The 23,125-nt window shown below is 42.9% G+C and overlaps 1 protein-coding gene across 8 annotated transcripts in view; it reads right to left on the reverse strand.

Annotated features, from left to right (window-relative positions):
* The window catches only part of Rhbdd1 (rhomboid domain containing 1), a 195,012-nt gene that overhangs the window by 31,268 nt on the left and 140,619 nt on the right, over window positions 1-23,125 (reverse strand). For all 8 annotated transcript variants that reach the window (XM_050161016.1, XM_050161015.1, XM_050161014.1 and 5 more), the window contains one exon: window positions 19,888-20,031. In XM_050161016.1, the coding sequence (XP_050016973.1) occupies window positions 19,888-20,031 (144 nt within the window). The remainder of the gene's footprint in view (window positions 1-19,887; window positions 20,032-23,125) is intronic.

The following is a 23,125-nucleotide window of genomic DNA, read 5'->3' on the forward strand; positions in this document are numbered from 1 at the left end:
GTGCTACTAATATGAAATATAGAATATAGAATATGAAAACTATTGCTAGCACTGCTATCATCTGGGGCCGAATTGCATTCCTACACATGTACACCTTAAAGCACTAGAATCTAGAATCCTCCAGATGTGATTAAGTTAAAATGAGGCTCTCAGAATACTTGCACAGAGAAGACTTTCTGATTTTACACCTACACCTCACACCATATATTCACAAAGCAACTCAAAACAGGAGGAAAAGCATGAGGTCTGAAAGACAAAAGTACTGAAACCCAAAACAAAGGAGCTACAACAACAGAACTGCGAGAGAAGCTCTATAATGCTAGTCTGGGGAAGATCTCACTACAAAAGCACATGCATATATACACGTATCTGCTGGGATATGACCTCCCCAGGCACAGACTTTAACAAATGGAATTTCAAACACAGCAAAAAAAAAATCAATGAAATGAACAGACAACAAATAAATTGAGGAAAATGTCCATAAACTACAGATATAAGGAATTAGTACCTAGACTATGTATTAATTTCTAGTTAACAAGCCAACAGACAGAAAACAAAACTGACCCAGTCTAAAGACAGATAAAGGATCTGAGCAGATAGCTCTCAAAAGGAGACAAGCAACGGACCAACAAGTATTTGAAAAAAAAGTTCAGTGTCCCCAATCACAGAGAATGCACATTAAAACCGCAGTGAGATGTCTGTCACCCGTCCTTGTAGGTGGGAAGGCAGTCAGTGTGCTCTTCATATAAGTCAGCATGGAGGTGGGGTTGAGGAGGTGGCGCCATTGGCAAAGTGCTGTACTTGTCAAAGTGTGAGAACTGGAGTTTGATCCCCAGCACACGCGTTAACAAGCCAGTGTGCTGTCCCACATCAGGAACCCTGGCTCCAGGGAAGTAGGGACGGGGAATCCTAGTTCTTGTTGGTATACCAGTTAGCCAAACCAGGAAGTATGGCAGGGAGCCTTGTCTCAAAAATATGGTGGAGGGCAATAGGGAAGGGAATCTGATCTGCCTTCTGGCCTCTGCATGTACATGCATGTATGTGTACAGTCACACACAAACATGTACACATGTATAACACCAACATACACCAACACACACACACACAGAGCTAATATCAGTATCCCCAGGAGACAAGAACACCTGTGAGGGACGGTGTTGATTCATCTGGATTCTGGCTGTGCTTTGGGGAATACAGTGATCAGCTCAACTGAAGGGAGAAAACCATCCTAGAAGTGGACCATTCCCTGGGCTTGAAAGAGTGCTGGAGGGCAGACAAAGGAGAAAGCTGCCTGGTTTGCTCATCCTTCTCTGCTTCCTGACTTGGGATGTGGCAACCAGGCCCTTCCAACTCCTGCCACAGTGACAGGTCACACTCTTGAACTGTGATTCAAAAGAAATCTTTTCTCCCTTTAAGCCACCTTTGTCTGGGTATTTTATCTCAGCAAAAAGAAAAATAGCTAAGACAAACAATATAGAGGTTCCTTAAAAAGTTAGAAGTAGAACAAAGGTAAAATCTAGAAACCCTATTCCTGGGCATTTAGCTAAAGACGTGGCATTCAGTGTTTCGAAGGAAGAGCTGCCCTTGCAGTCTGGCAGTATTTGAACAATAAGCACAGAATCAGCCTAAGTGCCTGTGGATGCATAAATAATAAAGAAAATAATATGCATACAGAGCAGAGCAGCAGTTTCCTTCAAAGGGGAGCCCTGGCATTTGCAATAGCATGATGGACTTGAACTATGTTGAGTGAATAAGCCAGGCCAGAAAGGTAAATGAAACCTCCTTATGTGGGTAAAAGAAAGCACCAGGAGCCAGACACATGTTGATCAACAGATTGTGTGTGTGAGAAAGTATGCTAATTCATTTGAATGAGCTATTCCATACTACATACTTATTTTGAAACATCATGCTGTTCATGAATAAATATATACAACCTTTGTCAATCAAAGCAACTAATTTCTTTTAAAAAAGAAGCTGTTAGAAAGGGCCCATATTTAGTTTGAATAGCGTACTTACAAGAGGGGGTTTGAGCCCTCAGAGACACAGGCAAAGAAGGAAGACCACAGTGAGGGTGTGGGAGATAGGCAATGGACTTGTTGGCGCCTTGGCCTTGAACCTGAAGTCTCTGGAGACAGGAGAGTATGCATCTCTGTTGTTGAATCTACTCAGTCTGGGCTATTTTGTATGGCAGCTCTAGAACACTAACAATTATTAAATTATCACTGATGATGATTTAATACCACAATTATTAGGCAGTGCGAAAGCAAAGCAACAGAAAGATTAAGTACACGGTCTGGGGCTGGACACTGGGCTCCAATGTCAGCTCTACTCTGCCCAGCTTTGGGCCTCAGTCAGTTCAGGGTCCCAGTCACGCACCATGCAGGTGCAAACCCATGCACTCATGCATGGGTCCCTGACAATGGTGCCTGAGATGCTGCCGATCACTGAAGTACCTCCCTCCTCCATACCTAGCACAGAGATTTCCAAACACACATGTGATTTGCTTACTCCCTTAGTTTTTGTCCTTTCTAGCTTTCTTTTGCTTTGGCTAGGGTTTGCTTGTTTTTTTATTGCTCTTTTAAAATGGGGTCTAAACAAGTAGTCCAGGCTGGTCTCAAACTTGTGACCCTCCTGCCTCAACCCAAGTGTAGAAAATATAGGCATGAGCCACCACACCAAGCAGTTACTCCCCTGCTTAAAATTCTCAATGGTTTTAGACCATAGGTAGGTTGTGACACCTTTGGGGGTTGCATATCATATATCTATATGTATATATATATTTATCAGATATTTATTATAATTCATAGTAAAATTATAGTTATATAGTAGCAATTAAATAATTTTATTATTGGAGTCACTATAACATAAGGAACTATATAAAAGGGCTGCAGCATTAGGAAGGTTGAGAGCCATTGTTCTAGACTGTCTTCAGGCTCATGGGCAAAGTAGCGTGTAAACACTAGGCTTTTCATGGTCTAGTTTCTATTTGTTTCCATCTTCCTAATTTGTCACCCAGGTCCCCACACTTTTAAGTATATCACGGTCACAGCCGCCTTTATTCCTCCAGTAGCCCACCTTCCCGCCCCAGCTTTTATCCATTTTTATCCATTCCCAGCATTTTGCTTACTTCTGCAATCACACCTTTCTAGTTTCTCATCATATTCAAGGCGAAACTGAAAGCCAGACATGGGCTATGGTTTGGACTTTATTATCTAAAACTGAGGAATCAATTCCACATTGACCCTCTGATTGATAATCTTGGTTGTCAACTTGGCTACATCTGGAACCAACCAAAACCCAAGCAGGTGGGCTTGCCTGTGAGAGGTTTTCTTGATTGGATCATTTGAAGAAGACCAACCTGAAGTCTGCACCACATTTTCTGCTGGCAACCCAAATGAAGGGACATGGAAGAAGGAAACTTTGCTTGTCCTCAGTCTCACTGGCAAGTTCATCTATCCTGCTGCTGAGGCACTTCTTCCCTGAGAGTAGAACCTTCTGAGGGATTCTAACACAGACTGAAGACTGGCTGAAACATCCAGCCCTGTGCAACGAACAGTGGCCTTTCTATTAGGAGACAGAGATTGCTGTACCACAACCTGTAAGCTACTCTAATAAATCTCCTATGTATGTATGTATGTATGTATGTATGTATGTATGTATGTATCTATCTATCTATCTATCTATCTATCTATCTATCTATCTATCTATCTATCTATCTATCTATGTCTACCATCTACCCATTTATCTACTATCTACCTATCTACTATCAGTTCTGTTTTTTTAAGAGAAATCTAATATATACCCCAGACTTTTAACATTCATTGAGAAAAGGCTGTTCAGTACCTAAATTGTCTGACAAGATTTCAGATAAATAAGGTATCACTTTGGTCATTTATGGAAAAGAAATGAAAATTCGCATTCTGAGTTTAGAGTAAATTATACTGAGTTTGCACACTTCTAGTCTCTATTTTACATTTTCAAAGTTAAGTGCTGGCCTGTCTCATAGCTACAGAGAGTGGAGAATACATGGTTTTTAGAAAATACAAGTTCTGACAGTTTTTAGGATAGCTCTTACTTGGTCTCATTAGTAGGCCAGTTAACTGACAGGCAAGTATGTCTTAATTGCTCATTAACTCTGATGATGTCCCTTTGTCAAGGTCTGGGAGAGAGCACAGGGCAGTCACAGAAATGCTGATTCTCGGGGACAGCTGAAAAATGTTTTGATTCTGACTTTAAAATTCATCGCTAAGGTCGTTATTTTTTCCTCTGGCCAATAAGATGAGTCACGCTGGTGATTAAATATTATTTTCTGGAGCCACAAGGTCTTTCTCTGTCATTGACTATGGAACCCCCCCTTGGTTAGATCGTAATCTGTAAAAACCTGACAGCTGATGTACAAGGCACTCAGAGAACAGCCATTCCGGGGCTCTGCTGCCTCTGCACACTCGGCCTGACTGCACGCAGGACTGAGCAGTAAATGGAGATTGTTTCTTGGCCTCGTGCATCCCTTCAAAGCACACAAAGAGATCCAGCAACTCCACTAAGCCTGTGCCGACACACACCAAAAAACACTGTCCACATGCTTGTCTGTGTGCTACATCCCACGAGAAATGTTTAGACCAAACATTAAAATGACAGTCAGCAAGTAGTTCGGGCTACCAAGGAGTAGGGAAAATTATTATCTTTGAAATGTCACATTCTCAGGGGTAGGCTCCAAATGAGCTTTGCTGGACCCACATATATAAGTCGGGGTCTTATGTCCCTCCTCTCCCAAGGCATCCTCCACACAACAATAAATTACCAGAGGTCCAAGATTTATCTTTGTCATAGCACAATGTGCCAGAGCAGGTACCTGCTTGCCCCCGGAGGCACAGTTTATTTAAAGGTATAATGAAGACAGCAGATGTTCCATACAGATGCCTCTCTTTCTAAAAGATACTTATTAAACACTTTATTTCCCTTCCTGCCCACCAGCTGGTTATGACTTATTTCAACATCACACTAGGTAAAAGCAAACAGTGTTCTTTCAGAATCAACTAAACATACAAACAAACTGCTACAACAAAACTACTGATTGGTGTTCTTTTTGGTGTTCCAAGTAGATTTGTAAAGAATCCCAACTGAAGCAAGGTTAATGGTCAAGTCATACAGAATAATAATAATAATAACAACAACAACAATAATAATAATAATCATACAGAATCACAACTTGCAGTGCAAAAATGTCTCATCTTTGTCCTTTTAATGGCTCAGTATTATATAAGGATTTATTTAACCTATTTCCCATTGAGCACCATTATGCCATTTGAGATTTTTTTGCCAAAGCCAATGATTACAGTGTAATTTAAAGTCACTTAATATTAATATTATTCTCAGTAACTTTTTGAATGTTGGGTCTTATGTGACCACAATAATGTATTTAAATAGCTCGGGTGATGCTCTAACTGAAGTTGGTGAGGATATATAAACGCACAGAGTGCGACCCTCCCATCTGGCTCCTTGGAGTGAAGGGCAGTGGAAATCAGACTGGCATGTGATGAAGCTAGACCTCTCTGAAAGTGAATTTTGTGATTCTACAATACATAGAAACCAATAATACAATTCTTGGCTTTTCTCATCGATGGCACAGCACAATCAATCACACACAGCGGGGGGGGGGGGCACACACAAGCAGGACTGAGACTTCTAAGAAGGCTGGAGCAGATGGAGGAAATTTTCTCATGTGAACACTTAATATCGTGCAATTATCAAGTGAGGATTCTGGGAGGAAGCGTCACAGAACAGCATCTGAAGGCGCACTTCATGCGAGCATCATGTAAGCACATGGACTCCTCTGCATTTCGAATCACTTCGAAGAAGGAAATGACTGAAGATGGGGACTACAGATATAGATCTATAAGAGTAGATATATTATGTACCAACATAATAATAAACAATATATCTATAATAATATACTTTCCCCCAAGCAGGCATGGTGGAATATAGCCTCAGTGCTTGGTAGGACCACTTGAGGGCAAGCTAAGCAATGTAGTGAGACCTGGCCTCATAAGAAAGAAAGAAAGAAAGAAAGAAAGAAAGAAAGAAAGAAAGAAAGAAAGAAAGAAAGAAAGGAAGGAAGGAAGGAAGGAAGGAAGGAAGGAAGGAAGGAAGGAAGGAAAAAATAAAAGACACAGTATTTCCAGACGCACATTCCAACAATTTTAACAAAAATAAATATACCCTAGCATCTTGCTTCTGACCTGACACAGTGTCCTGTGTAGTATTTAAGATGCAACCTTCCCATAAAAGGAGGTTAATCCTTTCCAACACAAATAATTTATCTTAACTTTATAAAAATCTTATCAGGAATTTTTGCTTAAAAATAATAAGAAACTTTCAAAATACCGGAACAATAGAATTGAGCAAAACAATCTCTGGACAGGTGTCTCAGTGTGTTTCCATTGCTGTAACAGAACATCGTTGACTAGGTAATTTACAGGGGAAAGGCAGATTTTGGCTCATAATTCCATGGCCTGAAATAGTCAAGAGCACAGTATCAACACAAGCCCTAAAATGTCATCTCTGGCAGGAGGAAGGGCAGGCGGGCACTTGAGGAAGACTACAGACAGGAAGGCATCCCGCACAGAAGCCCTCCTTCTAGGGAACTAATACAGTTCCACCGGAGCAGGAATTCATACTCACTTTGATAGCACTGATAAAGGTTCTATAACAACCTAATCCTATCCCATAAGCAGATACCTCCTGTCCTATCACACTGGGAATCAAACATCAACACCATTGGCATGGGCCAACTACATCCACAGCAAGAATTAAGGATGAGAGTCAAAGACACATGAACATTCTCTCGATGGAACATACTGGTTTTAATTTAGCAAAGAGTTGCCCATCGAGGAGACACACAGTGCTGAGTCTTCCTTTGGCTTTCTCAATCCACAATGGTGAAAATAGACAACGTGACGAAAGAACACTGTCTGGTTCAGTTTTGCAGACTGCTCTGAGGGACATGGACAGTTAATGCTGATCTGGGCTTCAAGTCACAGCTCACAGAGGTCTGCATGGCTCTTCTTTTCCAGACTACTTGCGTATCCTGTATAGGGATAGTAACATCTGCCTTCTAGTCTGGCATTTCTTGCTTAGAATGTGACCCTTCTGGGAAAGTCACTTAATGTTTCTGTGCCTCTCTTTAATATCTAGAATAATGGAGATAACAGAAAACGCATACTTCACAGGGCACACGGGCATGTGAGCCTTCCTAACACAGCATTCATTATCTATACTCGGCCGCCTGGAGGAGCTTCAACAAAACGTTTACAGATAGCTGCAAGAGCACACCCCAAATGGGAAGTAGTTTCTCTTAGGGAAGCAGGGTTACAGGTTACTTGCATGTGTTTGTGTGTGTGCATATGTGTGTCCATGCATGAGTGCACAACACACATTTTACCAACTGAGCCATCTCCCCAGCCAAGGTCATGCTTTAACATCATTTTGTTTATTTGTATTTCTCCAGAGTGACTATGTACTACTTCATAGCAATACCACGACGCCAAACTGAAAAGGCCATAACTGATAAGCTTAGGTGTCCATCATCTCTTTTAAGTGTTCAGCATCACCCAGCCCGAGGCTCTTAGGAAGTTAGGTGGGCCTTCATCCAGGACATGGTGGAGTGTCGCTGACTCACACGGTAAGACAAAGGCTGATGTTTACAAAACTCACAACAAGTGTGTAAGTGTGCTGGTGAACTTGCCCCAGCATGGTCTCCCTGCAGGCTTGAAAGCCTGAATAGCCCACAAAGTGGGGGTCCGGCCTAGCACCTTCCATCAGCCAAGGGAGCCCAGGGTCCTCCACCGCTCCCTGGGGCAGAAACTGTCAGCAGGATGCATGTCATCATACTTAGACAAACAGACCATGAGGACGCTGAGCCTTTGGTTTTCATGTCTCTGCACCGCTTAAAGCCAACATGTCAGCTCTGGTAGCCTTTGAGGTCAGTTTCTAGTCTAGAACATTCCAGCTCTATATTATATATGAAATTATACTGCTTGTTTTATTCTCTATCAGTTTGTCTAGAAATAAGGTAAATTTTACCTTTTTAATTAAGAAAAGGCAACAGATCCTAGCCTTAATTAGTTTAGGGGTACAATGACATCATGATATATGAACAGCAATAAATTAGCATAGGATCCTAGTAATAATATCTCCCCACCCCCATCCCCAGAACTGAGTGAGATTTATATGCTTAATACAATCAACAATACACCTCTTTATTAATGCCCCCAAAACTGCAACTCAATCAGAGGACACACCATATAATATACCATGTTGAAGTGGGCTCACAACGCTTAGAAAGAAATCAGTAAATTTCTGTTAAAACACAATTTTACTAGCTCAAAGTATCAACTATTGAGTATATATACTGAAATCTAGGACCCTTAGATAAAACAAAAAAAAAAAAAAAAGGAAAGGAAAAAGGAGTACTATTCCGTGTCATTATTTTGCCCCAGTTCAGAGCTTTGAAAACCTCTTCTCATCTCTTGATCAATAAGAATGTAAGACACAGGCAATTTTAACATACTACCTGACAGTTCCTTTCCTAAATTAACACATTTTTAGAGCAATGGGAAGACTGAATCAGGCCAGTAATAATTTCTCAAATTATCAAGTGAAACAACAAATATACATTATCAGTAATTTCTGAGATTAAAAACTTGGAAAATTCAAACAACTGTATTAGTAAGCCCCTACCCTCTACCCCTGGTTCAGTTGGTTCTTACGGCAGCTCATGGTTGCTGTAGCAGGAAACGTCACAGGCTGACAAGTAAGGCCATCATTCGCTTAAGTCAACGGCTACCTGCTTAGGTAACTCTCCTGCTGCCCATCAGAGTGCAGAGTATTCTTACCTCACCGTAAAGACCCAGATTTATTCACAATTTCAGCTCACAGTGCCTCACACTGCGAAGCGTGGGTGAGGACCTCCTGAGAAGCAGAATGGGAGACACCGCCCTTCCCTCCCTCTGGCCCCACCCACGGGCACCAGTGATTCTGAACACTGACTGGGCAGTCCAGTGAGTAGTGTCTGTGTGGAGGGAGAAGGGCTCCAGCTAGTTTTTAATTGTCAGCTGTGATCATTAGCATATGAATGATGCCTTTCCATACATGGGTGAGTGTGGGCTCAGAAAAAAAATGTAAACTAATTCGCATACAATGTCTCGTGTGAATTTCCCCGACACGTTCGGATTGTTTATGCCCCACTTCTGACAGCTACTCTAATACGTTTACATGGTGGCCCTAACTAGAAGTCTCCTGCTTTCCAGAAGGGACCCACACAGAACCCCCACTTCCACGCTCCTAAGTTATAATGCAATACTTTTATTTCCTTACATGCACAATTTCACACCTAAACATGGTCTCAAAGAGAAAACTCGATTCACTGAGATAAAAACCCTGACACGCAGAGCAGTGAGAAAGAGCCAGTAATTTAAGGCAACCGTTGTTCTGCACTGAAATGGCTTTGAGACAATCTGGCAGATGGTACTTTTTTTTTATTATTATTATTATGTAGAAGTTTTCCTTAGGGAAAGCACATCAAATTACTAAAAGAAAGAAAGAGAGAAAGGCTAAGTGGTCACACAGAATTAGCCTTAGCTATACATCTCTGTCCTGGCTGCAGAGCTCCTCAGCCAAACAAGGTAGCAGCTGGAAATTTCATGTTATAAACCACCAACTGCCAATGACTGCATTAAGCCAAGGGAGGCTCAAAAAAAAAAAAAAAAAAGCATACAACTAAGATACAACCATCTCATGTGCGTATTGATCACATCAGGTCTTCCTTCCAGAGTTGTGTGAGTTTATCTTCTAGAAGTCTTCATCTGTACAGCAGGATACTTAACTGTCAGACACCACTGCTTCGGGTCCCTCCCTACCCCACCACACTTCCTAGACACACCTTCCTCCAGTCTGCTGCTACGAAACAACAAACCTGGACTTGGCAATGGGGACAACTGACACATTCAAAGTCCTTAAGCACATACATGAGTATGTCCTGACGAAAGCTATTTTGTGCAATATAACTAACTAAAAGAGCACTGAATGCAACATAGCCCACTTTTCTTACAATTTCCCATACAATAAAATAATCAAGACAAACACTACCTTTACATGTGTTGATGTTGCTACAGAGAAGGAAAAAATGTATAATTTAATTATAGCAAATCTCCCCTCATCTAAATTATACCTCAGCTAATCTCCCTGAATAGATGATTCTTATAAACAGGACTCAAAGACATCAACAGTAAAAGTGCTAGATATTAATTGGGAGCCTATTTTTCTTCCATTATGGCAACCAGTTTCACTCTTAAGCCAAGGCTTCCACAGTGTATCTTGCCTTGATTTCACATATGGCTAAGAAGCCAGCCAGTTTCACAGTGTCATGTGTGTGTGTGTGTGTGTGTGTGTGTGTGTGTGTGTGAACTCTGCCTGATCTTCACAGGACAACCAGTGTGGATGTGGGTGTGTGCCTTTCAGAAACCTAACAGAAGATACATATGCTGTTCCACACATCATGATGCAAGGACTTCCAGGCTTAACCAGGACACAGGCCCCAGGCTGACAGACAAAAGTGCTAAAGGACAGAACTTTGTGCCCAGTGCCAGCTGAACTTGGTGGCCAGTTATTAAAGAAGAACAAGGAAAAAAGGAAGAGAAATTGTATAAGGAGTGTGGATGCGAGAGAACAAAAACCTCAGTGAGCTAATGTTCCTAGCTGGCATCTGCTTTTTGACTCAAAGAGGTGGCTTTTATCCAAGTTTTTCCTACTATTATGGTATCAGCTGCCTCTTGGACCCATTTGTAACTGCCGAGTGCCAACAGAACAAGACAAGATTTCTGTTAATAGTGAATGTGCAAGGACTTGAAATAATAGAGATCTCTTTATTTCTCCTACAAAGGATACTTTGGTGTTATTATTCCCGGCATGCACTTGTAATTAGGACTTGTAATTATGGGCAGGCACTATTTGGAAATATTAGAAAATTCTCAGGTCAAAAAGTTGCTACCTTGGTTCCTTAACTTGCCTTTACAATATATTTAACCAAAGAAGAGTCTCAAACTAATTGGTGAGGGCTTGGTATTCTTTCTCCCAATGAATTTCTCTTAGCTGGCTCTTTTTCAAACAAAACATAACTATGAAAATAACATTCCTTACTGCAAAATCCCATGAATCAAAGAGAAATAAATACATACCCAGCCTTAGGAACTACTGTTTTTAAAGTATCTGAAGTCAAAAGTAAAAATAAATCCAATGAATAATAAGACGCATCTAAAGGAAATCCCTAAGGAATGATTGGCTCAAACTCCAATGAAGAAAACCCGCTGTGGAATGCTGAGAAGTGCAGAGAAGTGCTCTCCTGACCCTACAATAAACACAAAGGCTGGACAGTCTAAACAGTAACTTCTCCTGAGTCCATATGAGAGCTGCGGAGATAGACAAACCACCCAACCCTAATCCTAAAGTAGTAGTGGGAACTTGCTTACCTCCTCAAATTCTGCTGCCAGGAAGAACTCAGAGAAAACCATGAGAGGAGGGATAAAGGCTGAAGGGTGGGCGAGCAAAAGATCCCAGAAACCACTGGTGTTAAGCCAGGGGGAACATACACTGACACAAAAGAAAGCAGAGGAAGTGTCCACTGTCTCAGTGACAACTGGAAAAGGATGGCCTGAAAGTGTGTGTCTAAGACCTCATGACTACTGTGAAGGATACAACGGTAACTATGTCATATTTGTGCTAAAAATGGCTGGCTGGAATCTTGATGTAAACGATAACATGAAGGAAACAGAGATGAGAGAGACATCTCAAAGACGTCAGAAAGAAAGAACCAGATAAGATGTAGACTTCTTACAGTTGAGTGGGATTGGTGTCTGTGCTGGCAAGTTTTATGCTAACTTGATACAAGCCCTACTCATTTGAGAAAAGGAAACATCAAGTGATAATATCCTCAGACCCGGGCAACCCTGGGGTGGGATTTCTTGATTAATGATGTAGGAACAACTAGCTCATCGTGGACGGTTCCACTCCTGGGCTGCTGGTAAGAAAGTAGGGTGAGCAAGGCACAAGAACCATTCCAGCAAGCAGCACTCTTCCGTGGCCTCTGCTTAAGTTCCTGTCTCCAGGTTCCTGCCTGGAGTTCTTGTCCTTAATTCCGTTGATGACAAACTAGGATATAGAATTGTGAGCTGACATGACCCTTTTCTTCCCAAGTTGCTTTTTGTCATGGCCTTTTATCACAGCAACAGGAAGCCTAAGACAGAAGTTGGTACCAGGTTCGTGTGATATGACTGTGATTGACCTGACCATGTTTTGAGGAGAACTGTGTTATGACTTTGGAACTATGGGTAAAAAAAGAATTCTGTCTCAGAGTTCAGTGGGCTGCTCTGTGGGACCCTAGAAGGTAAGAATGCGGGAAGAGACGCAGACAATGGAGGTCAACTTGTGAAGTTTCAGAGGGAAGCTTGAGAGTGACTTAAAGACTGTACTGGGATCAACTAATATTTTTGAAGCAAGAATCTGTGGTTCTGGTCAGCTGGGACTGAAAATCAACGTGATTAGTGAAGACCCAAACCTACTAAAGCCAAGCCTCTGCTTTGCTGGAACAATCAACATTGGTCAGCTGTGGCTACTTCCGCAGCTCTGAGTAAAAAGAGACCAGCATCACTGGAACACAATCTGCTGCAATGTGTTTCTCAGGACCAACACACGGAAGCTGTGGTCCAGAGAGGCCCAAGGCTGCACATAAAGCTAACAGCCAAGTCTGTTCATTTGTAAGAATCACCCACATGTAACTGACCTTGGTGGACTAACGCTGCAGGACTTATGGGACTGTGGAGAGCAGCTGGGACTTGGCACTGAGAGAGGCCATGAGAGGCTGTGGGTAAAGATACAGCCTCAGTCACAGGTGAGCTCCTGGGACTGAATTGGCCTTGAGGAGTAGTTGAGGCATGGCACCTTGTGGCAGGGCCAAAGTTCTTGAAGAGAACCCAGGAGACACTATTGGTGCAGCTCAGCTGTAGGTGGAGATCCAACATTTTTGGAGATGCTGGTACCATGGCAACCACCAAGAACAGCAGCAGCTGTGGTGTGCAGCCAGCCTGATCCCACAAGAAAAGCTCTTGGTGCTAGGAATGGCAGAGCTGGTGAAGGAAAGCCCTTCCGAGACCAGAGGACTAAGAGTGGGCCCCAGACTGTGCCCTGATTCTTCCCCTGGAGAAAGAAATTATATAACCTACTTTTGATTTTACAGGAGCCCACAGTTAAGAGAATTTGTAATTTTATAGAAACACTGGATATTTTAGAGAAACTGTGAAAGACACTTTGGCTATTTTAAAGAGTCTGAAATTTTAAGTTGTTTGATTTTTTTTTTTAAAGACCATGGGACTTTTAAAAAGTTACAGTGTTTTATATTGAGATATTAATATTAACATGTCCAGCCTTGGAGATAGGTGTGCTTGTGTGTCAAGCGAAAGAAGGGCCAGTTGTGCTGCTGGTTTTTTGTCAGTTAGTCATAAGTTAGAGTTATTTAGGAAGAGGGAACCTCAATTTAGAAAATACCCCCACCCAACAGGCCTATGGAAATGCCTGTGAGGAATTTTCTTGATTGATGGGGAAGGCCCAGCTCACTGTGTCTGGTGCCCTTTCTTGGCTGGTTGCCCTGGACTCTATAACAAAGCAGGCTGAGCAAGCCACAAGAAGCAAGGCAGACAGCAGCACGCCTCCATGACCTCTGCTTTAGATCCCATCTCCAGGCTCCTGCCCTGACATCCTTCGACAAAGGACTCTGACTGGAAGTTGAATGAAACCCATTTCTCCCCAAGCTGATTCTGTTTATGATGTTTTATCACAGCAAGAGAAACCCTAATACACTCTCTGGAAAAAAAAAAAAAACAGGAAAAAATAGGGTGTACTTTTTAAACAAAAAGGAAACAATCAGATACAACATTAGAAACTTCAAAAATTGCTGTAGGGCTGGTAAAATGGCTCAGGGTATAAAGTGCCTATCACTCAAACCAGATAACCTGCATTTAATCACCGAACTGAGAGTGGGAAGATGGAGCCCACTGCCACAAGGTATCTTCTGACGCCCCCCCTACACACACACACACACACACACACACACACACACACACACACACACACGAATAAAAAGAATTAGCCCTGAAAACTTTTTTTTGAAAGGAAAACTGGTACATTTTGGGTTGGATGACATGTTTGATGCTGGGGAATTGCTCAGTTTCTTGGACGTGGTAGCAGTGCTGTGTGTAAGTAGCACGATGTCCTCTGTTCTTGGGAAACACCCCAACACTGGGAAGTAAGTAATACTAAGTGTGTAAACCACTTTTACAGGCCTCAGCCAAGACTATCATCCCATCTGCTTTCTCTCTGGCCCAAATACACTCAACCACAAAGTCTCACTCACATGAGGCAGGGGTTTCAGATCTACATGGACCCTTTGAAGGACCAATGTCAAATACCAGTTGCTATTGTTATTTTTGGATAATGGAAAAAAAGGAAAAACTTTAAATTTAGGCAATAAATTTGCAAGTGAATGGGGAAAGGAGGGAGAACTTCTGGCTGTGTGGAGGAGCAGTGGTGAGCCAATGAGAGCAAAGGAGCAGGGAGACTGCCAGCATCAGTTTCACACTGGGAGGCACGCCACAGAAACGCATGTACTCAAAGTGTAGGTCATATCTACCTACAGCATATGATTGTATTATTTTGGCATCAAAATAATCCCAAAGTCACCCGGCCAATCTTAATAGTGCCTGGCAGGAAAAGCAACAACAAACGTTGAAAAATAAAATTATTTTACATTCCCTGAAATGTTTTACAAATGAGATAATGAATCATTAAAAAATCAAAATAATATAAATAAATAAATAAATGGGGCAGAGACCTAAACAGAGAACTCTCAACAGATGAATTTAAAACAGCTGAAAGACAACATCCTTAGCCATCAGAGAAATGCAAATCAAAACAACTCTGAGATTCTATCTTACATCTGTAAGAATAGCCAAGATCAAAAACATTTATGATAAATTATGCTGGAGAAGGTGTGGGGTAAAGGGAACACTCCTCCATAGCTGGTGGATGTGCAAACTGGTACAGCCCCTTTGGATGTCAGTGTGGCAATTTCTCAGAAAATTAGAAAACAATCTACCTCAAGACCCAGCAGTACCACTTTTGAGTATAAACTCAAAGGATGCTCAATCACACCACAAGGACATGTGCTCAACTATGTTCATAACAGCATTATTTGTCATAGCCAGGACCTAAAAACAACCTAAATACACTGCGACTGAAGAATGGGTAAAGATGTGGTACATTTACACAATGGAGTACTACACAGCAGAAAAAAAAATAATGGTATCTTGAAATTTGCAGGCAAATGGTTGGATCTAGAAAACATCATATTGAATGAGGTAACCCAGACTCAGAAAGACAAATATAATATGTACTCACTCATAAGTGGCTTTTAGACATAAGGCAAAGAAAATCCAGACTACAATTCACAATCTAGAGAACCTAGACAACCATGAGCACCCTAAGAGTGACATACATGGATCTAATTTACATGAAAATAAGAAAAAGACAAAATCTCCTGAGTAAATTGGGAACATGGGAACCATGGGAGAAGGCAGAAGGGTTGGGGGAGGAGGAATGGAGGGGAGGCAGAGAAAATATATACCTCAATAAAAACAATAAAATAATAAAATGCCATTACGAAACTTTGAAAAAAAAATATTTAAAAGAGGTATAGAAGAAAATTTTAAGCTATTTCTCTTGCTCTCCATCCAGCATAGTGCTCCTTTCCACGGTTGTTTTCACAACTGTTTTTTAGACAACTGGATTAAGCCTGTTCAGGCATAGTGGTGTATGCCTTTGATGGAGAGGGATCAGGAGTTCCAGGCCAGCCTGGGCTACATGAGACCCTGTCCCAAAAGGGACATGACTCAGCGGTGATCAGCTGGTTACTCTTGCAGAGGACGCTGGTTTTATTCCAGCATCCATATGGTGACCATCAAGCCTCTACTATAATGCCAGTTTCAGGGACTCTGACACCTTCTTCTGTACACACGGGGCACTGCAAGCATGTGGCACACAGACATACATGCAGGCAAATGGCCCAAACAGACAAAATCAATAAACTCTTTTAAAAATACAGGATTAAATGTATGGAACCTCTGATGGTCGCATGTATCTGATTTTCTGTCCATCATTAAATACTTAAATGTTTTTGTTTATTTTCTGTTAAATACTAGTTATGTTTATATTAGCTTCATAATTAATCAAGGTTACAAATGCAATATTCTCTAAGGCTGACTCTGACTTCCTCTTCTGATCCACAAAATGCAGGACCTTTTCTCTGTAGTTATTATATTCAAGCCTCCCAAGCTACTCGGAAATGACCAGGCATATCAGAGGGAGGATGCTTCCTGATATACAGCCCCTACACACTTGTCTCTGAAGAACACAGAAGGCAACTGCTGGAGGAAGCCACTCTCTCTTCCTGAGAAACACCTGCTATGGCTTGGATCTGATGTCAGCCATCCTCCCCAAAGGCTTAGGCGGTGAAAGCACTGTCCTCAGTGGATGAGTTCAGAACTGAATGAGCTACTGGGAGGTGGCGACTTGTGAGGTGAAACGGGTCACCAGGAGCCTGTTTCTGATGGTCCGTCCCATTGTTTCCGGGCCTCTTCTTGTCTGCTGCTCTGGGCTTCCCCAGCAGCCAAGGGACGAGTGGCCTGAAAGGAGCTCCTACCATTGATGTTCTGTATCACCTCAGCCTCCAAACAATGGATCCAGCCAACCTGGACTAACATATCTGAAATCATGAGCTTCAGTTAAGGCATTTCTCCCTTAGGCACTCTGACTGTGGTGGGAAACTAGGACAGCACCTTTGCTACTGACACCGGTTAAAACTCGGTGGGGGGGAGGGGGCAGGAGAGTCTGACAAATCTAAAATGCGAAACTTCACTAAAGCGTGCCTATCCACGTGGGATGGATCCCTTCTCTCTCCCCATTTGATATGGGAAACTTCTAAATCCTATGTTCATATTTGACCCAGTCTGTCTGAATTCTCCTCTGACTTCTTATCATTTTTGAAGCTTGCTACTGGCAGGCACATTTTCTGAAAAGAGGTGCTAATAATCCAGTGTTGTCCCCTCAGAAACATGACTGTTGACCTATTCTATCAGGCACTCATTCTGTGGCTCCTGGGATTCATCTGAAGTCAGTGCGGAAGGTGATGGAGATTAGCTATTCACTCTGTGCCTATGAACCCGGCCCTGCCTTGCCTGTCCGCAATGCATCATGACTAGCCACATACATAGGGGAATCCACGAGGATTCATAGCAGCACTGGTCCTGGGGCCCTTTTCCAGGTTTCAGCATTGCCCAAGTCGTGCTCCCTGAGACTGTGACACTAGATCAGTGATCTCTAAACGGCTGGGTTCTCCTTAGTCTGAGAGATAGTGCCATGTCCCCTTTCTGCTGAGTAGACCTACCCTTGTGCCGTGCTTTGGTAACAAAAGGCCATGTGACCACTAGCGTGTCAGCCATCTTGCTTGTTCTAACACACTGCCTCTGGAAACCCTGCAATGAGCCTGGACAAATCTGCTGGATGACAACTAGCAGGTAGGTTCATGAGGCCATTGAGGAATGCTTCAACCTGACCACTGCAGTTTGCCAGCCAATAGCAAGGCATTCTGGCCCTGCAGACCCATACATTCTTAAAGCAAGAATGTCTACTATCGCCAGCCCCCAGTTTCAGAGTGACCTGCCATACAGTGATAGAGTACCAATAACACCATAGCTCTGATACCGTTCACCCCGGAAGTACCAGTTTCTCCAGCCTCCTGCTCCTCTCACAATCTGGGACCTTATTTCTTCAGTCCATCACACCACACTATCTCTGCGCACAATGCTGTTGCTAAGACTGCCCTCCTGTTGTATGAGGGGAAGAGGGCCACATCACGCCCGGCTAGCTTACACCCGAAATAATAACACAGAAACCGTATTTATTTTAACACTGCCTGGACCATTAGCTCTAGCCTCTTATTGGCTAACTCTCACATCTCGATTAACCCATTTTTATTAAATCTGTGTATCACCACATGACTGTGGCTTACAGGCTGGAGATTCATGGCATCTGCCTGTCTCTGCTTTTTTTCCCAGCATACAGTTCTGTCTTTCCCGCCTACCTAAGTTTCTGCCTGATCAAAAGGCCAAGGCAGTCTTTTTATTCAACCAATGAAAGCAACACATCCTACACTACCTTCCTTAAATTCAAGGGCTGCACTTGGCATGGTCTCATAACTCAGCAGCATCTGATCATTGCTCAGCTCTTGTTTGCGGAAAGTCACTGCCAGATTCACCAAACACAGCTCACGTCAGAGCCCCATCTGAGATCCTTCCAGCGCTAGCACAGTGATGGTTCTCAGTGCTGTGACCAAATCCTGACAACTTTAGGGAGGATGTGCTTATCCCAACGTACACAACCCCAGGCAGAGAAAGCATAGCAGGAAAGTGAGGTGGCTGGTCCCACCGTGTCCAAGGTCAGGACACAGAAATACATGGATTCTGGTGTCCAACCTGCTCTCTCTGTTTATTCAGCCCAAGAGCCCAGTCCACGGGATGTTTAAACTTCCCTGGGAACATCTTCATAGACAAGCCATGGAGATTTAACACCTACTCAGGTTGACGACTGAGACTGACCACTGCAGCACCATTCCACAGAGGCTGATCGACTACAGGACTTCAGCCCTGGCCCAGTTCCTCAGCGCTCATTTCAAAAGCAAGTGCTGGCGCAAACATATCCCTTAGTTCTCTGTTTGCGACCACACTCAGAGCATCGGTCAAAAATGTCTTTGACATCTCTGCACATTTCACAAATTCCTGACACCCTACCAGCTCTGCCTCTGTGAAGATCTAAGGACACTCCCCCATCTTCTCACCCCTATCACCCACTGAGCCGCTCTCTCCTGGGGACTTGGAATTATGGTTACTTGTACAGTGCAGTATGTAGCATAAATACACTTCATAATGCATTGGGAAGCTTTTCCAGGCAGAGTCTTGATGTTTTAATTACTCATGCAGGAGGTGGTGTCAACTAAGTACATACACAACCTGAGGCAGTGACGTTCTCCAGAGCGGGACCCATCTTCTACCTCTATGTTCACTCTGTACCTGCACCGTACCCCATGTGAAGTATAATAGAGCCTGTATCAATGCTGTATAAAAGGCTGCTTCCTAGTAACTTACACTAGGGCAATAATGAAGATACCTATACCCAACTTTGTGAGCCAAACCCAAAGCAAAGATAGCAAAATAGGTATATTGATTCTTAGCTATCAGCCTGTAAAGGAATCCTCTGGAAAATGTGTTAAAACTACAAAATCCCAGGCTCCGCCCCTGGGAGAGACAGACTAAGTAGGACTCCGGCCTGAGTCTATTTGGTTTCATGGACAATCCGTGGGGAGGTTCGCGGCCAAGACTTTGGTGTCTGGGGACGGAGCGCCACTTCGCATCGTGAATTCCAAAGCTAACATTTCTCATGTACTTAAGACGTGTGGTTCAAGTTTCTTGACTTTAATGTTAAAGCACAGAGCACAGCAGGCCTATAAAAAGAACACTTAACAATGCTTCCAGTCTGGCACCTTGGGAGCTGAGGCTGTGGGACAGTGGCATCACATCCTATTCTTTGAGATCACAATCTGCACAGGCTTTTCACCTAGATGCCCTTTTTATAAACTGCTCAAGACTTAATTTGCTCCAAATAGTCCCTTCTCAGACCGCCTGGCCACGAGGAGGGTTTTAAATTAACTGAAGGGTGCAGGGCTCTTACCTCGGTCCCAGAGGCTGGCACGCAAAGCTCTTTCCAGCTGCTCCTCCTCACTCAGTCCTGCCGTGTAGGCGTCATAGTTCCTGTGAGTTTCTTCATAGGCCCCTGCTCTGCCATCTGGGTAGTGATTCTGATATCCAGAGGGGTCTGTGGGCACAATCAAAAGGTTACAGACCCTAGGAATGGGTTTGGCTTTTGCTTCAGAATTCCGGCTTTGTGTATGCAAAGACAAGCACGTGATTCACGCCATTATTTTGAGTGTAATAATAATCTTGCATTAAGGAAAGAGGACATCCAAAGAAGACTTCCACAAGAGTAGGCAACGATGATCCTGTCACTGCTGCGGCCACAGTGTACAGCCCGGACCTGGGCATGAATGAGATGGGACATGCTAACAAGGAAAAGAAACACTGACTGAAAGGCAGCTGGGAGTGCGGAGAAGAGACTGGGACGGGCTCTATGGACTGTAGTTGTCAGCTGGGAGATGATGACTGTCCTGCTGCACCGGATTATTTCCTGTGAAGTTCTGACTTGAGTCAGGAGAATGGAGGAGAGTAGCAGAGAAAGTCTGACTGCCTTGCGGCTCCACACAACCGGAGACAACCAGTGTTTCACACATAAACCACAGTGTGCCCATGCTGAGCATTGTATTTCACAAACTCACAACTAGATTGAGACGGATAAGCCAATTTCTCTGACTATAACTTCATCAGACACTGAACTTCCAAATAATAGCACTTTCGAAAACGGTACTCAACAGGAGACATGCTCACTAAATAATAAATATAATTCTTTACACACTACACAGACACCAATTAATAAAGACAGTAGTGGAACAAAGTTTGCTTTTCCAAACTAATTCTATCAAACTTTTGTCAGTTTGGATCTCGTCCCTGTGTTTCTTTAACTGTCAATGGCTACAGGATTAGTTTGAAGGGAACTCTAGAGATAACAGTCTGGCACAAGGAGAGAAGTTATCTTCTGCTCCACGTTTCCCCCCATCCTGTCCTTATCATATTCTTTGAAGGGGATCTTTCAAGTCTTAATTAATGCACTAGGTTGTCAATGAAACTCTGTAAGCACCAGTATCATGCATCTCTTTCATCCTGCCCAGTGCATGCGTGAGTACTAACTTTAGTAACTGCAGAGAAAGGCAGAGCTTGGTTGAGTGAAATTTCGTACTCAGAAATTAGATCACTGGAACTCAATCTATTTTAAAATTTATTTTTGAACTTTTTATTATTAAAAGTCTTTAATATGTATGACTTCTTAGACAAAACTTTGATTCAGTTTTTAATTGGCATACATAGGCTTCCTTATACATAACATTTTCATATGTGCTTGGCTTTAATTGACCCTTCCCTCCCCCACCCCCGTCTTCCTGCCCTCCAAGAAGACTGAAAGGGAAATTATCATAACTAGTAAAAATATTCAGCAATTTCGGATTTTTATTTTCATTAAAAAATAAAACTGCAATAAACCCTGCCGGCTTCAATCGATAACCCAATAACTACTGTGCGTTCACATGGATATCTGTGTCATGTGTCACTAGTACATGGAAGCGGGACTTTTGCAAAGTAATTCAGGTAAGACAGCGTCACTAGGAGACAGCTCCCAGGACATGCATGCAGTTGGACCCGCATCACCAGGAATGATTGTAAATATTTTCTTAATTCCCCCAAAGAAATGTGTACCCTTGAGATAACACCCCTCAGTTTCACATCCTTCCTGGTTCTGAGTAATCACTAATCTACTTTCTATTTCTATAAGTGTCAGTTCTGCACAAATCATATACACAGCGGCAGACCGTGCATGCTGTGCTGTGTATGGAACACTACACAGCATGTTCTCAGGGCTCCTGACTATTGTGACATGTGTCAGAATTTCACTCCTTCTAATGGCCACATACTATCTTTGTGGATAGCTGAACTACAGTTTATCTGCACAGCAGCTGATGGGCACTGCCTTCTGCCTTTGTGTATGTGGGTGCGCACACACATAACGGGCCCATGTGAAGGTCAGAGGTTGGCTTTGGGTGTCTTCCTCAAGCTCTCCCCGTCTTTATTTTCTTGATCTTGACTCAATGACCAATGATCCCTTAGGATCCACCTGATTCCACCCCCAAGCATCAAGGGCACGTGTAGATGTCATCACGCCTGGCTTTGACGTGAATGCTGGGGATCCAAACTCAGGTTCTTAGGGTTGTGTAGCAAGCAGTTTACCCCGGTAGCTGTCACCCCCAGCCCTAGATCTACCTTTCAAACATCTGAATGATGCTGTGGGCCAATGCGTTCATGAACCCACATTTGTGTGTATCTGAGAGGGTAACTGCTGGTCGACTACACATTTGTTTAGATCTTTAAGGAACCACCAGAATGTTTTCCAAAGTAGATGCACCACATCATAGACCTACAAGCGGTGCATGAGGGCTCTGGCTCCAGTACACCCGCACCAATCCTTGCTACTATATAGCTTTTCAAATTTAGCCATAGCTACTATAGCGGTGTGATGGCCATTCTTGGTTGTCAACTTGAGAGAACAACTGGAATTAACTAAAACCCAAATGACTGGGCACACCTGAGAAGGATCTTTTCTTAATTAAATCATCTGAAATGAAAAAAAAAAAAAACCTGACTTCTAATCTGGGCCTTTGTGGGAAGACAAACCTTTAATATGGGCCATACCTTCTGCTGCCAGGCGTACAAGGGCATGAAATAATGAAGCTTTCCTTTTGCTTTCTTGCTCTTGATAACAAGCCCATTCCTTCACTGACATTAGAGTCTACTTCTTAAGGATTCTGGCTTCTACTGAAGACCAGCGGAGAAATCTGGCCTCAAGGACTGAACAACTACTGGATTCTTGGGCTGTCCATTAAAAGGCAGCCACTGTTGGACTAGCTAGATAACAGCCTATATGTCATTCTAATAAATTTCATGTGTGGGGGAGAGAGAGTGTGTTATCTATTCATTCATCAGGTTCTGTTCATCTCTGTAGCAAAACCCTGACTAATATAAGTGGGTACAAGGTTACCACCATCTTGTTTTTGCGACTGGGTCTTATCATATTATTCAGGTTGGCCCTGAACAGACTAGCCCAGGTTGGCCTTGAACTTGTGAAACTCATGCTTCTGTCTCTTAAGTGCAGGAATGCACTGCTGCCCCCATCCCTTTCACTGTTCGGTGGTTTAATGATCAATGGTGTTGAGCATCTCTTTATGGAATGATAAGTCATTTTATAAGTC

Source organism: Alexandromys fortis, unplaced genomic scaffold (assembly GCF_014885135.2).
Source record: "Alexandromys fortis isolate MF-2015 unplaced genomic scaffold, M_Fortis_MF-2015_v1.1 scaffold_98, whole genome shotgun sequence".
NCBI classification, from domain to species: domain Eukaryota; kingdom Metazoa; phylum Chordata; class Mammalia; order Rodentia; family Cricetidae; genus Alexandromys; species Alexandromys fortis.